This window comes from Trachurus trachurus, assembly GCF_905171665.1.
Source record: "Trachurus trachurus genome assembly, chromosome: 1".
NCBI lineage: Eukaryota > Metazoa > Chordata > Actinopteri > Carangiformes > Carangidae > Trachurus > Trachurus trachurus.
In genome coordinates this window covers 17,594,920-17,613,885 of record NC_139891.1, presented here as the reverse complement: position 1 = coordinate 17,613,885, position 18,966 = coordinate 17,594,920, and the positions used below count along the sequence as shown (strand labels likewise).

Here is an 18,966-nt window from a genome sequence, read left to right as displayed (position 1 = left end):
ACAGCCATAATTTACATTTATCTCATAACGGCTACTTCCAGCATGACAATGAGCTCGTCTCAAACTGATTTCATTCACACAATGATATGTTCAGAGTATAGGGCTCCACAGTCACCAGGGCCAAATCCAGTAGGACACCTTGAGGATGTGACAGAACGGGTGATTGGCAACATGTATGACAAATCTGCAAAAACAAATGTGTGATGATATCATGTCAACATGGAGCAGAATCTCAAAGGAATGTTTTCAACATCTTGAGGAATCCAGACCACAAGAAATTGAGGTTGTTTGGAGAGCAGACAAAGGCCTTATTCAGTATTAGTACAGAGCTTCTACTCTTGGCTTGAAGTTCACTCCTCCAAATACCAATACCAGAGTCTGGCTCAATAAAGAAATAAAGAAAAATAGAGAATTGTAACTCAAAAGAACTGGTATGATTTAGGTAGAAAATAACATATTAATGAAGAACGCTATCACTCAAGATGCATTTTTAGAAGGTGCTCTCATGAGCCTTTAACCTGTTTTTCCATGTTGAGTCCAAAGTCAGTCTGGAAAACAAAATAGCTTCATTTAGTAGGCTTTAAAAGTCTGTACACGTCCGGGCCACAAGGAGGCAACAGTGCAGCATTCTTGTTACACCCAGTTGAGTGTTTCATAACTCACTCCTTACCCCAAGCACTTATTCAACCTCAACTTTTATTATGAAAATATAAACAGATATCTTCTTTAACTCCATTATGTGTATGTCTTTTTTTTTTTTTTTTTACAGTCAGACATTTCAAATATACAGGGAAAGCATTAGAATAGCAGGAACGAGACAGCCGTCACGAGTTGGTACACAGCTCATGAATCCAGTGTTGTTTGCTCCATCTTCTTCCATCAGAGGTCATCGTGCAGAAAGCATCATAACAAACTCTGTGGAGGGAGACAGGGACAGCAGATCCACTGATAAGGGCTAATGACACTGATATCATAAAGGACAGCATGTGATAGAGCCACATCCTCATTGTTGTGGTAGAAGCTCAGTGTGATGTAATGGCAAAATGTTTCCATTATAACTACGTTAATGAAAATCTGGTGAGGTAATAGGTTGATGAGTAAATAAAATATAAAAAATCAAGGGGAGAAGCATTTAATATGTCAGTTTTATTTTGTCTGGTTTTCCGGGCTGGAATTAAAAAGGTGGATTTAAAAGGTTAACAACTCCAATGTGATAACTGCCTGTTCCCAGGCTGTGTTTATCTCTTCCCGAAACTAGTAATCACCTTGATTACCACTTGTTCCAGTTCGCTGTATCTATTATCATGGATTCACTTGTCAATCAAGACAACTATTGATGTGCGTGTGTCAATGAAACGTGGTGGCTGACAGCTTGAGGCAGGTTTCTCTGAATCCATCCAGTCAATCATCATGTCTTCCATTTCCTATTGTCTTCCTGAAGCACTTTGCTCTGAAAGACTTCTAACTGTAGGTGTGATTCTATTGATTTACTGAGTACTAAAGCTTAATTCCAGATTAACCCATTAACATTATCCCCTTGTGCTTCTCCTCTAACCACTATATTAAAAAAAAGAAGAAGTAAACTAAGCGGAGCAGCAATCCTGTCCCAATCGCCTGACCTGCCAGTGGAAGGTTTTCACAGCAGTTTCTGTGGATGCCTGTTGGCCAGGTGCATTCTGGGCTATTCTGCACAGCCATGCCCAAATGCTGCCCTAGGGGCTAATTGATGAAAATGAGAAGCACCTGCTCATTGATCCTCTCTAAGACTGAAACACCTCATTCATATGTTCCCAATAATTGTAATTGATTGGACTGCTGAAACAAGACAAACAGGATCACACCTCTAAGCCCTTTGTGTGTTGCAGCCCATATCTCTAACATCCATGCGGTGCAGACGGAGCTTTCACATGTGCACATCAACGCCTGTGTGTGTGTGTGTGGTTGTGTTCCATTGTATTGTTTATTTGCTTGTGAGTTAAGATGGTAATGTAATTTCTGCAAAGTCCTTGAGCTGTCCAACGGCCGTGTGTTCTTTGTGTGTAACGTGACAGGTGTCCAGGCTTGTGTATTGATTGGCTTAATGCACTACTGATTAGATTGGATTGGCCCTTCCAACCAACCCACCTTGACTTAACCATCTCTCCTTTCCCATCTAACCTGTTCCTTGCCTCTTTTTTTTTTTTTTTTTTTTACTAATTATCCCCTTCTGTCCCCTTCATTTTAAAGCCATTTACTGACCCCTCTGCTTTGTCCTTCCTCTTGGTCTCTCTTCCCTCATGTGCACTGGTCCCTCCCAACATTTTTAGTCACAGTTCTATCAGAATCAGACGTCCAAATATGCAAACGAATGATATTTGTAATAACTATGTTTATTCTTTTTACAATATTAATTTATTTAATGACATACCCATTTTTCGTTAATTAAACTCAATATCAGAATTTAGCCTTTTTCAAATTTTCTTTTTTTTTTTAATTTGTATTATTGTTACATCTAATGTAGCCAACTAGCCTATGATTAATGACCTGAATCCATCAATAGGTGGCTTGTGAATAGATTTAAATTTCCAAAAAGTATTGCCAATCAGCTTTATCTTTTACCATTCTTTGTTAAAAGTATCAGATATTAATGATATAACACAAACTTGCACGTTTTAGGTTTAGGGTCATAATTCAAATGTTTGATGAATGAATGTTTGCACAATGAGCTTCATCAGGCCTCTTACAAGGGATTGGTAACATTGCCGTCACAGGTAAGATATCAAAATTCATATTGCAAGGATAGGCTCTGCTTTGAGGGCGTGGTAGGTTAGGTTAGGGTTAACCCTTTCTCTGAACCGAGGAGTTCTGCACACAGCAAGAGCTGGAAATGCAATGGCATGACAAGCCAAGGTAATGCAGATTTTGGTGTTGATCTATTTAGTGTGGCAGATAACCAAAACAATTTGTGTACCAAATTTAATGATTTAACACAGATCGTACAATTCCTTCCTATTTTTGAGCTAATGTACTCAATATGCATTTATATTCTTAGTTGAATTTAGTCCGTAATTTATAGTCTTCTCTATCTCTTTCTCTAGAAATGATGTCCATCCATTCCCCCTATACATTTCTTCACTTACATAAGTCCATAAAGGCTCACCATCAAAGTCAATGTTGCCATCTTTGTTGAGGTCAATGTCACCGAGGATCTCCTCCAGCTCGCCTTTCTTCAGCTTCTCCCCCAGGAGGGTCTTCATGCCCTCTTTCAGCTCATCAGATGTGATCTTCCCATCGCCATCACAGTCAAACTACAGCATGCAGGGTTAGTGGAGAACAACAAGTTGTGGACATGAAGATGTAGTGAGTAATAAATAGTTCAGAGGTGAAGACAAGGTGACACGAGGACAATACATGTTTTTGGGCTAATATGGAGTCGACACATTGAGTACATGATGATGGTGGGAAAAGGGAGGGAGGGAGAGAGAGAAAGCTATCAAGATAATTATTTTAACCAGAGGGGGGGAAAAACTTCCCTGGAAGTGTGAAAACAAGTTTAGTCTTTAGATAGATGGTGAATCAGGAGGTGTTAATGCTCACATGCAAATTTAAATTTGAAGTGACTATAAGGCTGAATGGGGATGAGTTAAACCTGTATTTTCATTAATTCAGGACATAGACTATGAGGCTTCCAGAGGTTTCTATTCAGATGTGGTAGAATCGAGAGGCAATTTATTACTCTCAACAAAGAATCAAACATCAGAATATGTAAATTTGTGGCCTCTGACAACATCACGCACAACCTGATGATGACTCATGTGTGAAGGAGAAAGCGTCCACTTTTAAAACCATTAAATGCAGGTGAATGGTTCTTTTGATATCTTGCCTACAGGCTTTCATGAAAGCTTAATCTAAAGACTGTTATGTAAAAATAAAAAATAAATAAAAAAAAGTAGTTAAACAAACTGCATTAAATTGCTGTGCACTCCGATATGTTCTTTGTAATAAATAAGACCACATGATCAGTGTTGTCAGTTGTTTTGCAGCAACCATTGAAAACCTATCATGCTATGCTGTGTTAAATGGCTGAACCCAGGTGTGTGTGAAGCTGCGTTTATAAATAACATCATCACCACATTTGTTTTGCCTGGTTAGAGACTACAGCACACTGGGGCTTGGCTCACGGGAACAATCAAATCACTGCTTGTGTACCTGCTTCTGTAATGACGTCACAAGTGAGCAACTCAAACATTTCCTCCAGACCAGTGAGGCACCATGAAAAGTGGGTATGGCGAATGAGCACAAATGAGGAATAGAATGCAGTGTAAATGTTGGATCTTTGGATGGTCTATATAAAAACCTAATATGAATATTTTCTTTTCCCCTTAAACCCCTTTGCGCATTCATATTCAGTCAGCACTCTTTCTTCACATTTATTTAAAGTAAGAGCCATTCACACTTGGCATTCTCTAAATACATGTCCCGCTGTGCAAAGTACAGTTGCTTGAATTCAGACCTCTGTGGAGTTTCTAACTGGCAACCTCTTACCTGTTTGAAGGCACAGCGGAGTTCCTTCAGCCCAACCATATGAGCCGTCTCCGCCAGCATCCTCGGCCCCATAAGCTCGCAGAAATCATCAAAGTCTACGTGACCACCCCCTGCAAAAAGACACACAAATGGATGCAGCTCATACGTAGTATATGCAGATGCACAAGTTGACTACAAAACAATAACTTCTCTGCCTCCTGGAGTGTTGTGTTGCTGTGCTACACATATGGATTCATGCATTAAGCATTAAGGTGTCAGGGGTACTGGCAAATATAGCATGTATAATTACCTACTAAGTGACAATGGTGGCAGAAGTATTTAAATCCTATTCATAACCTGGCTGACTGTGTGACAATTGTCATTCGAAGTGATGAACCTACAGAGGATCTGGGGCCCCCCTTGTCTTGCACAGCTTTGGGCAATTTCCACCTCATTGTTTGGCTGGCTGTTTTGATTCATTGTCACCATTGTCATTGGGCTGTTTTCGACAACAACAGGAAGCTGTAAAAAGCTATATTATTATTAGGTAGACAAATGTGAAGCCAAATAAATTCTAATGTTACTGTGAATAGGCTTCTCCCTTTTGAGAGCTGTTGCTGTAGGGTTTGTTTCTCACGTATCTGCTATATACACTACTCACAAAAAGTTAGGGATATTCGGCTTTCAGGTGAAATTTCAGGGTGAAGCTAAAATGCATTCTAACCTTTACAGGTGAACTTAATGTGACCTTCTCTAAACTTTTGAATGCACATGTCCAACTGTTCAATGTTTCAATACTTTTTGCACGAGTTGCTGTTCTCTGACAAGAAACTTAACGGCAAAATTCACAACAGGTTTTTGATCCAATTGGTTTAAACACTCATCCTCATCAAGCTGTCCACATTTTGACATCATGAGACCAAGACGACACCTAACAATTGATCAACTGTTCAATCAATCAGCCGTGTAGAGGCTGGTAACTCTGTAACCCAGAACCTGAATGACCTTTGGTTGCCCTTCAAGAAGAGTGGGATGTCTCAGCAGACAAGAAGTCCACCTGTGAACAGCATGAGACGTCGTTGTCAAGCTGTAATTGAAGCTCAAGGGCACATGACAAGTTATTGAGAATCTTTTTGTTGTGGTGTACTGTAACCACCACTGTTGCTGGCTTTTGTTTCAATAAATTGTTTGAGATGAGGAAATAACCAGTGCATGCTTCTACTGAAATGCTCTACGTTCATGATATAATATCACTGTAGTGTGAACTTTTCACATTTTCCATACTGTAAATTTCACCTGAAAGCCAGATATCCCTAATTTTTTGTGAGTAGTGTATATCACCTGTATGACCTGACCCTTGCTCCCCTATTTATTCAGTGTGTGAGTTACGTCAACCCAATTTTTGACCAGTGGCGCCTGTCTTTGCCCCTGCTGCCATGCTGGTGACATCATGGACTTCGACCACTGCATCAAACCCTTGGCTACAAGCCCTAACTCTCAAGGCCACGTGCACAGCATTGTGCACACTTGCCAGTAGCAGAGAAACATCGGAGTAGATGACTTTGTGGCACTTCGGGAGCAAGAAGATGATGATAATGATGGATGGCAATCAACATTGTATTGTCCTCCTTGTCTCTCTCCTTCGCATCTCAGTTTAGGGCTTTCCTCTCTGTGCTGAGGAGACTAGAAATGGCCACGGCAATGATTCTGGCTTTCTTGATGGCCACATGGTGACACAGTCCAGCATCAGGGTCACGAATCATGAAGCCCCACTCTATTGCTTTACAGTAACATCCCGCCTGGTGTCCACCACCTCCTGCAGAAACCACACAGCTTGTTTCTCACCACACCGGTGCCAAGAGCTAGTGTCCAGCCTACACATGGTCTGACCCTCCTCCTGAGCCAGAAATGATGGGACACGGGGAACATATGTCTGTCTGGAGGAAATGAACAAGCAGCTTCAGAACACCCAGTTTGGTTTTCTTTTCTGAGCATTTTGCAGCCATTAACATCCATCCTCCCTTCACACATGTTTTGTGTGCATTTTGTGTCAGCTGGAGAGCCACTGTCCTCTGTCTCACAGTCACAACCAAATCTGGCCTCTTGTCTAAGAGAAGGATAACAGTGGCGGTCCCCCACACCACTGAACCTTCAGTGTCTGTCTGTGGCAGTCTCTCCTCATGATATGGTTTAGGTTAAGAGCTTCATGTTCTTACTGACATACTCTGCCTTGGCCCCTTTGGCTCTGCTTTCCCATTGGCAATGTTGAGCAAAAGGCTCTTCTCTCTTGAGTGTTACTCAAAGTGGCAAGGTTTGTTTTCCATGAGCAGTTGTAGGAATATGGAGACAGTAATGTCATCACAGGGAGAGACTGCTTAGTTGAACAAGCCATTGTTGAGGGTTATTATTCTCATTTCATAAAGATCCCACAGAAAATGGGAAGCAGCGCACGCTTTGTCTCCCTTCAACAAATCTAACATACTGAGGCTCACCTAAAAGCATACTGGAATAGGTCAGCAAGACACTCTTCTACGTTTTCCTTATACCTGGCCTCTTTGCAGAAGAAATTATGTTTCAGTGATCCAGAGTGTGCAAGTACATCATGGTTTTCCACAATGATTTAGCTGAGGAGACCCTATGGAGCTCAATTGGTCGCCAGACAGACTATCACAGGTGGATAGTTTGTTCCATGCTTTTCCTGTGATACAGCAGCGCCTTTGGGCTTCGCTTTTGGAGCTAGTTTTATCTCCCACATTTACACACTATTCAGGGCCAGGCAGCTCCATCGGCCTCTTTCCACATCATGCCTTTCCTCCAACTACTACACTACACAGAAATCTGGCTGTTCCTATGGTCAAAGCTCATGCTGGTGCCAACTCACCCTGTCATAAGGGGTTTGGAGCGATAGCTCTCTTTTTGGCCAATAAAACAAATCTCTCTGTCCTTAGAACACCTGTAGCACAGCTCAAAGTGTAAGCAATTTATGTACACCATCTGTCTTTGATACTGCACTGCACTAAACGATACTGTAGGTGTCAAATAAATAATACATAGTAATAAATAAATATAATAACATACAATATGTCCCTCCCTAAAATATTTTGTCAAAACCAGGAGAAGTAGGTAAAGTTGGTAGCAGTGCCAGCCTTGTTGACGTCATGCTTGTCTGTGAAAAGTTTGTGATGTGCTCAGTGAGTGGAGCTGTGCTCATCACGCTACCTTCAACCCAGTTTGAACAACTTTTGTTTTGTTTGATCGCTATGGTAATTATCAAAACAGACTGATACAATTGGGAAGGCTTATGTTATTTGTCTGACAAAAGACAGGCTTATTTGATAGTGTAGACCAGTAGGCTGGGTCTGTTTTCATTATCTGGGCCTTGGTGGATGTGAAACACGACTCAATAAAGCCATGTGGTCATTTTGTGGTTCAAAAATTTAATCAGTGCTCTCAGTCTCAGCACTGTCGAGAATAAGAATCAGAAGTGGGTCTGTACGGAAAACACTTTTAATGGCGCTGAATCGTTAAGCTAATGTCTCAGACTGTCATCTACCAGTCTACGTCAGGGCTAGGACTCTGCAATAAAGGACCACTCCCGGCAAATTCATTCTAAGGATTTCCATACTGGCCTCAAGGTAAGGTATATTTTTTGGCTAACTGGCTTTACCCTTGTGGAACAACAGTCTGGAGGGTTCTTGCCACCGCCTTTAAGACTTTCTGTGCCTTAAGTGGGTCAGTGTATAATCACAGTGTAGAGAAATTCTCCCTGAGGTCCTAGGAGATTATTATTATTTTTTTAATTGAAAGTGCAATAGAAGGAAGATGGAATTTCATAATAAACTTGGAATACGTGATACCTCAAATTAAACCATCAATGAACAGATGGATAATTCCTATACATATATACAGTATATGAAACTAGCATCAACCATGAATTGTCGCAGTCACCAAAGCCTGTTTGAAGCATCACATACTGAGTGTCTGTTTTTAGTTTGTTTTGTTCAACTAAGTTATAGTGTATGAAACGTATAATTTCTGGTAAAGTCAGAATGGTATGAGTTACTTTTTGTACAGTGAGATTCAGGATGATGCAGTTGTTACTTTTGGGATTCTTAGCATCTTGAAAAGAGTTTAAAATACACCTCTGTAGGCTTTAACGCTTACTTGTGCTTCATAAATCTGTGTGAAACATTGTGTCAGATTTTGATGTGTGGGCCTGGTTTTCAACATTTGTTGCTGTTGTCATTCGAACCATCTAATCAGGAGATTATTTACACATGGGACACCAAGTGAATCTAATTAACAAGCTGCTAAGAGAGAAACCAGCTGCACCCTGACCTTGTGGATCACAGCTGATAAACACTGACTTACTGTACCTAGTGTGATGTAACTGTTTTGGGCCAAACAATTGCACTGTGGACCCATCCAATATTTTTCTCATTATCAGTGTTATTATCCTAGGGGCTCAATGCTAGCATGCACTTGTACTGTATGTGTAAACTGATTTAGTTCAGTATTTTTTTACAGAGCCGGTAGTTAACAAACATGCATAAATTGTGTCGATGTTGAGTAACATCTCAACTAAGAGGCACCAGGTTTGAGAAATGAGGCTGGCTCCATCATGGAGTCAATCCCCATAGACTGCCATGTAAAAAATGTTGAACAGTACAGCAAAGATGTACTGTGCACAGAAAATGGTTTCAGTCTTAATGGCTGATTTGCCCCTTCATAGAAAATTTTGGGGTAAATTTCAAATAAATAAATATTAATAAGGCTTAATTTAAATTTAGCATAATTGAGGTTGTGTTGCCTTGAGTAATAGGAGATTGAGCACTTGTTTGCCAGGCAGACTCATGCAGTGCCAAGATAGCAATGGCAGAGAACTTCAAATATATACATACGTATACTGACTGAAACGGACCAAAGTGATGTTTGCACATATTTATGCAGTTTAAATGTTTGTTTGGTTGCCTGTTCAATGAGCTAAGGTGCAGGAAGACTTGTGTGTAAGTTAGGAGACCCCCGGTTAGCTCTACACTATCTGTGTAAATTTTACTGACATTAGATAACATTAGTGCTTTACAATTTAACTATGATTGACCCACTCACGCATACCAGTGACAGTGAGGCATGTGAAGTACCATCCAGACCATCGCAAGCGATTTGGGGTTCAGTGTCTTGCCCAAGGACACGTCAACCTGTCGCTAGGAGCTATCCAACCTAGTGATTACTGAATGAACCAATATACTGTACCTACTGAGTACATATATAGCCATCGTCAATAAATATTATGAATCAGGATATATTACAAAACATCACACTCTGAGCGTGCTCCACGTGTCTTTGCCCCATGAGATTTATGTAAAGTTTGGCAGAAACTTCTGTTTGTTTAGATTTGCAGACCTTTGCACTGACACCATGTAGGAGTTGCAGACACAGCCTCGTGGCAGAAATCCAGAAAAACACTAAACAGTAGATCTATACTTGATCGTTCAAAAAGAAGGCAAAAATAAACAAACTCATTAAGAGGAGAGGAAAGTTAGGTCTCACCAAATTCACACCTCTACATGCAGACTCACACTCATAGACCCCTGCACCTGCAGTGTGAGGCCCATTAATCAGTCTGCTAAATCGTCTCTAATGTCCCCAACTTCAAAGACAAACATCAGTTCCTCGCTGACTCTTAGGAAGGAACATGCACAAATACCAGCACAGGTGTTTGTGCAACACAGACAGACACATTACTCACACATTCACTCCTGCTCTCTTCAGAAAGACTCATCAGTCATGCTCTCATGCTTTAACCACTGAAGTAGAAATGAAAACCATGCACACACATGCCACCAGACAGATAAATACACACATTTCATTTTGATTTGCTGGATGATCTCGATGAGCTCCATCTCTGTAGGCATGTAGCCCATAGTCCTCATGCAGTCTGCGATGTCTTTGTAATGGATGAAGCCATCCGCATCATAGTCAAATTCCTTAAAGGCCACCTGCAGCTCTGACAAACACACAAATCACAGCAGTTGCAACAAACCATTAAATAGGGTAAAATATTTTTTTCCCAAGAGTGAAACACATTGCGCGTAGACACTGAATAGTTGCGCTCTCAGCAAAGTAAACTTATCAGTAAGTTGCTAACTTCAGCAGACAGAAGTACAGCCAGCTCTTAAGAACAGTGAGTTATGTTGTTTTTAATTGATTTTTGTAGCTCTGAGTAATTGGTAAAGAGCGTTTCACAGCGAAAAGAGAGAAACATTCAATCTAGGTGCCAGTTTACGTAACAAGAGGAAATATCGATGCCATTGACGAAGCTCTGGAATTTACTAGTCATTTATCATGTTTGCATCGTAATTACACATGCAACATCTTACCATCTAACTCCTCAGGCATCAGCTCCCTCTCCTGCAGTGCACAGAAGAAAAGAAAAGAAAGACATTGGGAGTAAACACAAGACATCATTGGAGGATGGGATGTAAAATCAGGGTGGGTTTTAAAACAGAAAATTCTCTTGAGAAATACCCCAGTGATAATCTGGTTTTGACTAGCAAATTAGAATAACATGCATATCATGTCAACACTGGTACATGCTGACAGTAAATTCTAATGGGATTTCACCCAGCGACATGTCTTTTCTAATTTGCAAAATGACACAATACCACACACACACACACACACACTACATCTGCAGAATCCCAAGGGAGATGCTGCATAAGCTCATTCCGTATGTGCATGCACACACATACCCATGCACGGCCATGTGATGGTGAGTTTCACAAACCTTGCAGTGTTGCAAAAACTAACACACAGATACATGCACATATACGCTTGCCTGCACAGACACAAGACATGTAATTTGCATATATAGCCTTGTGTGTGGAACATTCAGAATTCTCTGCCTTATTTTGACATTTGCTCAGGGTGATCTCTGTTGCTCTCTGTGTCTCTCTTTCCCTCATCTTTTCATGCATTTTCAGGGAAGTTGAGGCAGCGCTAGAAGCTAGGAACAAAGTCTCCACATTGCTGTTTAGCATAATGGATGGCAGTCAGACTTAGGTGTGCTGAGGGCTCAAAGAAGTTATACGATAATGTATTCCATTGGTTGCAACTGACAATTTTGATAAAAACACACTGTAATTTGGCCATCTGTTGCTCTGAACTGTAAGTGCATCCTCGGGCAAGAAAAGCACTCAGTAGCCTATTAAAAGGACTAGATTAGAGGTCTGAGAGATTCACATTAATCCATCATGTGGTTTGTCTGCCTTGAAACTATATTCTAATTAGCATATCTGTAAACTTGTACTGACTTAAATTTGCATATGTAGAGCAGTCAATATTGAAATACAATCCTGAAATGAATTGTCCTTTAAAAGCAATATGACAATGTATCTTTAGCAAGCTGCCTGCTGTTTGATTCATTTAAATTGTGGTTGTGCCTGCAGCATCCCAACTCCAAGGCTTAGTAACGATGTGCCGTTCTGCACAGAAACATTATCACATCCACAGGGAAAACAAGAGACATGGAAACTCTGTTGTCTTGGCGTAGAGCAACTGAGCCTTGCATATGGAAATATCACTCATCATAAAGATGGCATAAGCCCGAGGATATCTATAAGTTCAAAGAAACAAGAATGACATACAAGCATTTGAAAGCTCTGACTATTGCTCGCACAAATGTGGACAACTTTGCTATGGGCTTATTTTTCCTCACTGTCATCCAGTAAGGAAAGTATTGAAACTGAGTAGAAGATCTGCTTAGCTGAAAGAAACAAATTGCATCTATTTCATATTGGCATATTTCTGATATGTTAGACGTTTCCTTTCTTCCGCTGTATTTCAGTGGAATTACGGCTTTGTGGCTTTTTATTAAAAACTTACAACAGAGATATGTTTTTCTCTTGTCCAGCTCTGACGAACTTTTGGCAAATTTACTTCAACACCATGTCTAAGGTTTTCTCAAAGATTATTCACACTTCACCACACATTGGCATTTTTGGTTTTCCAGTAGAGTATACCCAATATTCTGTAAGAATTGGAAGTAATAGCTTTCAGTAGCTCAAGTGAACTTGAACAAATTCTTGCAACCGTTTATGCAACAATGTACCCCCCCCCCCCCCCCCCCCCCCCACACACACACACACACCTTTTTTTCTCTTTCTTTTACTATTATTTATCTATCATGTCTAAATATTTTTTTCATTGTAGACCTATTGTCTATTTGGTTTTATTTTTTGTAATCGTTGCAAAATGTGCAAATCTAAATTTAAGGGTGTATACAAACTTGTTAAAGCTGACACCAATGCGCCCTTATTCTTGTATACACATCAATAAAAATATGAAACAGAAAAACTTACAACAGAGCACCCAAGCGCGGAACACAAGCAAGTAGAGGAGATGGACAGCCTTTGCTGTTCAGATAGTTTGACTGCATCCACTTCAGATTCTGAAAGAATAGTGTTTTTCCTTTGATCTTAAAGTCTATTTAATGCCTGGCTTACTTTTGTGCTTTTACATTTTTATGTAGGACTGCACTTTTAATCAGGTGTCCATTTCCATTACTTAATTGTTACTTTTATTAAACACAATGAATTTCCAACCTTCAGTTCTTTTTACTGCTGAAAAAATGAGAGATAAAAAGGGAAATCAGAGCAGCAGTGAAACTGAAATGCAAAGAGAACTGCAATATTTTCCTCCTAATACATCCTAATACATGTTGGCACTCAGGGTGGCTAATACATAAATCATGCAAGGTCATCCTGTTCAAGTGCAGTATAGCTGCAGGAAAGAAGAGGCACCGTGGTTTATTTGGAAGCTGCGCCGCATGGCAGGCGTTCAAATCATTATTCGCTGTACAATATTGCCAGCACAGTCTATACACAAATGCAATGAAGAAGAAATTGCATCAAAAGTTTTCTTACTGTTATTAAACACTCAAGTCATGATTCATATAAGCCCTTAAAATCATGTGATGTGTTTTTTTATGCCTCTGCATGAAGAGCAAGACTGTTGCCCAGAGTGCAGCACCACTGTTTACCCTGCACAGGATCCGTCATCCTACAAGGGCATATTTAGATAGCAAGGTCAACACATTAATTGGATTTTTTTTTTCATCCAAAAAGGATTAGACGGCATGCCATGCATGCTCTCAATTCATTTGTCAGAACGAGCCCATTAACAGTTAATTTCATTCTGCCTGCCTTCACATGGCCCATTGAGCAGTCTACAGCTTTGTAAGCATGACGCATGAACACAAGCATGTGGTTACTTCACATTAACGCATATGGTCCTTAGACTGTAAGGGCACTTCATGTCACCGTATAGTTACAGTGTTGCATACACATAGAAAGTAATCACTGATAGGGGCAGTTTATTTTGCCAAGCATCCTCTGTGGCTCTGTCTGACATGTAAATGCATCAGTTGTCCTTCTTTAGCTATTTGTCTCTCTCAGTTCCTGTTGGATATAATGAGTGTTGACAGTGAACCTTGCTGAGGGGGTTATTAATACTTGTGTGTTAAGGCAGGGATTAGGAATGCTGCAGGGTGGATGGTCTCCCTGTGCAAGTGTTGGGGAAGAAACCAAAACGGTGTGTCCCCTTTCCTGTGAAAACAATGCAGAGCTCTCTCCCTGGTTACTAAATTCAAACCAAGGACTGTCACAGTAAAACAAGGCAGATCAGTCATGGCAGGTGAGGTAGTAACTCACGGAGGGATACAGAGAAGCAGTCCACAGTAGCCCAAGGTCATTGCGAAATGGTTTTCATTTTCCATAAATTGCTTTAAAACAATGAAACGGTCCCACTAGGTATTAAGAAATCTAGTTATGAAACATCATTAAAAGGTTCATGGACGCGCAACAGCCTTTGGCACAGATTTCTTTTTGTTATCTTTTACAGTAAATCCCTCTGATGAAGGCATTTATGGAAAACCCTTTGGCTCTGCTTTGTACCAGGGTCTCAGCACAATAGTGATAATAGTAATAGTGAATAACAATAGTAATGACATTAGCAATAATATGATACAAGGACCACTCTAAACGTAACTTACACAATTAACACTAAAACAAATGGCATCTGATTTAACCAATGAGATCACAGATTAAATTAGTATTAGTAATAATATCCTATGCATATGAGCAATATACTATAGATACAATAGATATTCCAGGAGCCAACTCTGTAAAATCTAGAAACTAGATTATGAATTTACTTTGTAGCCAAGGTAAAAGATACTTTTCCTGTAGTAATAGAGCATGTTTTCCGGGGCTTTGGTGTGCCATAATGGAGCACATCAAACTAATTCACTCATGCAACACTGGCCCATTCATCAGCTGTATGTTTTTCAGCTGACTGGAAATGTTTAATATTGTTCTTCTTAGATTTTAGGTATTATTGATTGAAATGTATAATTTATTATGCAAGAAATAAGAATGTGATCATCCACATGGGAAGTTTTAATTTCAGAAAATAGAAGAAGCCCTTGAAATTGCGTAGTTGAGTTGTCATTTAGATTATTTTATAGTAGCCTATATTAAACCTATACTGTTGTGGTATGAGATACATAAATCAGCTAATGGTTTTAACAGGGACATGGAAGGTGACACGGAGATGGATCATTTATTGGCTAATGTCCAGTTGTCATGTTCCCAAATACTCTGAGGTCCTACAGGAATCTGGGATCATGGTATCAGGCATGAACAGAGCCAATACTTAACTTCAGCCACACAGTGCATCAGTGGACGGCAGCCCAGTGTCCGGGCAGTAAATCGTTTGTCAAGTGGAATTATGGGAGTGACTTCCTTAAAAGGATGTCTTTTCAGATTTAGAGGATGAGGTAACAGCCTGCAGTCCTGATCAGAGGGCTTCATCTTGAATGGAAAGAGGTGGATGATGTTATTGACTTCCTGTTGCCTTTGACATCAGCAATTACTGGTTTACAGACAGTGCATTCATTTTTAGATTCTCATGGTTCACTGCTTATTCAGGCGCCACAGCTACAATCATTGTTTATATTTCCAATCAATAGTTACCACTTAAAATCTGTTGAACAAACGGATCTATTTTCCAACTCAATTCTGTTTACCTTAAGTCTACAAACCTCTATTTTACCAACCTGTGTGTTTGCACATCTCTAACCTGAGCAAATGTATTAATTGACCATGAAATTGTGGAATAAGATAATTTAAAAAAAAAAACTAATTCCTTATGAAACATCATTTCAGTATCTTTCTTTTCACAATCACAATAGCAACCATTTAGCAGTGTTTTATCAGTTTCTATCAAGCTGTTGCTTTGGTCTTGTGGATCTGACAGCCAATCACATAACTAGCTCTTGCCTTTATTTTTTGATTGACAAACAAAGACCTGATTAAATGTGAAATGAAGAATTTAAAAAAAATAATAGACAGATTTTATTGTTGATTTAACCCAGCTTTTAACATAGCAAATTCATGTAAGCGACTCCTGCAACAGCCTCTGGATGTAGGGCAGGTCTTGCACCGGGTCAAGGGTTTTTGAGCTGACTGCCCACCAACAGCCTATTAAAGACACGCTGATGTGTTTGTTTTTTAACACACGGGGTCACATAGGGCTGTTTAATCTCCAATATTGCTGCACAACTGCAATTTTAAGCTTGTATTGCATGTGTTGATGTCATTGCTCTTTATAAAGATCATGATCTTCGAGTATTTTACTCAGGTTTCCAAGACAAGACTATTATGTAGACCCAGTTCATTGTTGATTAATGTTGGAAAAATAAAGCAAACCAAGCAGATCCATACTCACAACTGATAATATGACCGAACAGTGGAAGCTGTCAACCATTTTAATTTTGCGAAATCAGGGAATACGGAGACATGCCACAGAGACAAAGTTGACTTTATATGTAATTTCATGTGATGTTTTGGAAAAAAGTAGTGCCAGCCTGACTGAGAGTATCCTTGTTTTTGATTCTGTCTTGTCTGGGCATTGACTGTAGGACATAAAAACATGCTGACCATGATTAAGACATGCAGGAAACTGTGGTACGCGGCCAACAACAGCCGTGCCTCTACAGCACAGCTGTGCACACAGGAGATTCTAACAATCTTCAATGATAAAACACACCGGCTCCATGTTTGAGTTGCTCTCAGGGCAATGCTATAGGATACACGTGGCAAAGAAAAGATTTACATGGACTTGTTTATCCCAGATACAATGAATGCAGTCAACCAACTACAAAAAGCTTGGGCAAGTGTTCCACCAAATAACGTTTTGCAGTGGGACCGTACAGTAGCTGCATACTGGGTTCACTGCTGCTTTGAGATGGTGATGATTGGTTTAAAGAAATGCAAACAAGCCAGAGAGATTTTCCCTCATTGCAAGATGATAGTGGATGCAGTGAAACCATACTCCAACTAGATTTTTATGAAACCAAAAGTTTGAAACTGCAACTCTGTCCTCTTTTGGTGCAAACAATGAGTATATGAACTGACCTGTCCAAAGAGTTTATTGAGGAAAGAGATGTAGGCAGCTGCCACTGCTGAACTGTTGCTGAGGCTCCTTCTACCGCGCCGACGAGTCTCGTCTTCATCAGGGCCCTTCCCTTTGGGGGACTGTGACTTTGAGCTGTGAAGTGTGCATTTGCGTGAAGTGTTGAGAACAGTCATCATCAACGCAAGGTCTATAATTTCCCCTCCTAATTTACTTTAACAAACACACTTAAGTGCCTTTTGGGTGATATTCTTAGAAAGGTACTCTGTCAAGCTTCCTCTAAAGTAATTGCTTAGCCTGAGTGAAATGATTAAAAAGAAAACGTCAACAGACCAATTAGCTGACATCAGAGGTTACATCAGTCAGCCTTTTTTTATTTTAAGGACAATTTTGAAATTCTAAAGGCTACTAAGGTCTACTAATCGATGACAGTAATTGGATACACAGCGCTATAGTACAACCCACTCCCCTCATTCTAGTCAATGTTGATTAGAAACAGAGAATGATAATAACCAGAATTTCTTGGAGAGGCTCAGCTGAAGTGCCTTGTTTTTGAATCTCCCAGCAGCAGGCGATGATCTTCCAGCTGACGGACCCCTCCCTCCTCGTGGAGACATGCTAGGAGAGAAAGACAGAGTATTCAGTTTAGTGCATTAAATGTCATGCAAGTGAAATGAATACTTTTTTTTTGTTATAACCAATAATATAGCCTAAATCAACTGAACTCTGTGGATTGCCATTTAGATAGAGCATCCTGTGGAGGAGATTTGCATTGATAGACAGCTGATAGCAATAGGATTAAGATTGTTTGTTATCTAAAGGTTATATTTCTCAAAGACTACTACAAAAACAACTTCCCAAAGCTGGTAGACAATACTGTATCTAGGAAGTTTGTCTTTCTCATCTCTTGCTATTGTACAAGAAAAATGTAGAGATGGATCTACTGATTATGTAGCAGTCCGACATTGTGAGTTTACACAACTTCACCAACCCCTGACCAAGCTTTTTGTTACAATGTATGAATTTATTCATCAATGTACTACACATTTTTCTTCACCATGGTTGCTGCATGCTGTCACTGACCTGGCAGCAGATGATGGTCTACTGTCTGAGCCACTCTTTGAACTTTTCAATGACATCCTGTTTGGAAGAGATGGAGAGGAATGTGAGCACATAAAAAGAGATGAAAAACAGACAAGCAAAGAGAGAGTGTCCTTCCAAAAAGCCACATATGGATTATGGGCAGAAAGAACCATAATGTTCAACATTGTTGGCCATTTGGAAAACGCTATACACAACACTTATGTATTATCACCTTGTAAATTTGTTATGGCAGACAAAACAATTGCCTATGAATGACCCAGCAGACACGCAGCAGGAATAACTTTCATTTTTGAGTTCAGTCATACTAACTGTATCTGGCTTTAGTTTCTAACTTTACCTCTGTCATTTTGTGCTGGGTAGTGTGGGATTTTAGCCAAACCAAAAAATGACTGACGTCCTTTACATAATCCAAAATTATGTTCACAGTTCTCACAATGTGCTAAAGAACAAAAAAAAACAAAAAACAAATATGGACTTCGACTTTGATAAAGCATGACTGGTACATCTTGGGGGAGGAGAAATCACTTCCCAGATGAGAGACAGATTAATTTGTAAGAGGACACACACCCAAACAATAAAATCTAAATGATACACAAAGCAAACGAGTGGGAGGAAAGCTCAATTCAGCCAAGATGAATGGAACATGAGCTGGGCACAGTGAGTCCAAAAAATAGAAACACAGGACTGTGAGATGGAAGAAGATGGAGAAGAGAAAGATTAAGAAAAAGGGAGTGAAAGACAATCACATGTGTTGGACTTGCAGAGGAGGAGCAGGGGGAGGAGAAGGAGAGATTTATGGCTGTCTGTTTCGGAGGCAGATTAATCTTCTGTCATGGACCTCTGCTGTTCTGGCTATCAGCGCCTTATGATGAACGGCCATACTTG

At 40.0% G+C, this 18,966-nt stretch overlaps 1 protein-coding gene across 1 annotated transcript; it reads right to left on the bottom strand.

Annotated features, from left to right (window-relative positions):
* Positions 1–886: 886 nt before the first annotated feature.
* On the bottom strand, positions 887–18,116 carry cabp4 (calcium binding protein 4; the record flags this gene model as incomplete). The annotated part of the gene is made up of 8 exons (XM_083972810.1): positions 887–915; positions 3,140–3,287; positions 4,525–4,634; positions 10,367–10,510; positions 10,884–10,914; positions 16,980–17,112; positions 17,491–17,595; positions 18,061–18,116. 8 exons carry the CDS (start codon positions 18,114–18,116, stop codon positions 887–889), a joined length of 756 nt encoding a protein of 251 aa, XP_083828936.1.
* Between the last annotated feature and the right edge of the window lie 850 nt (positions 18,117–18,966).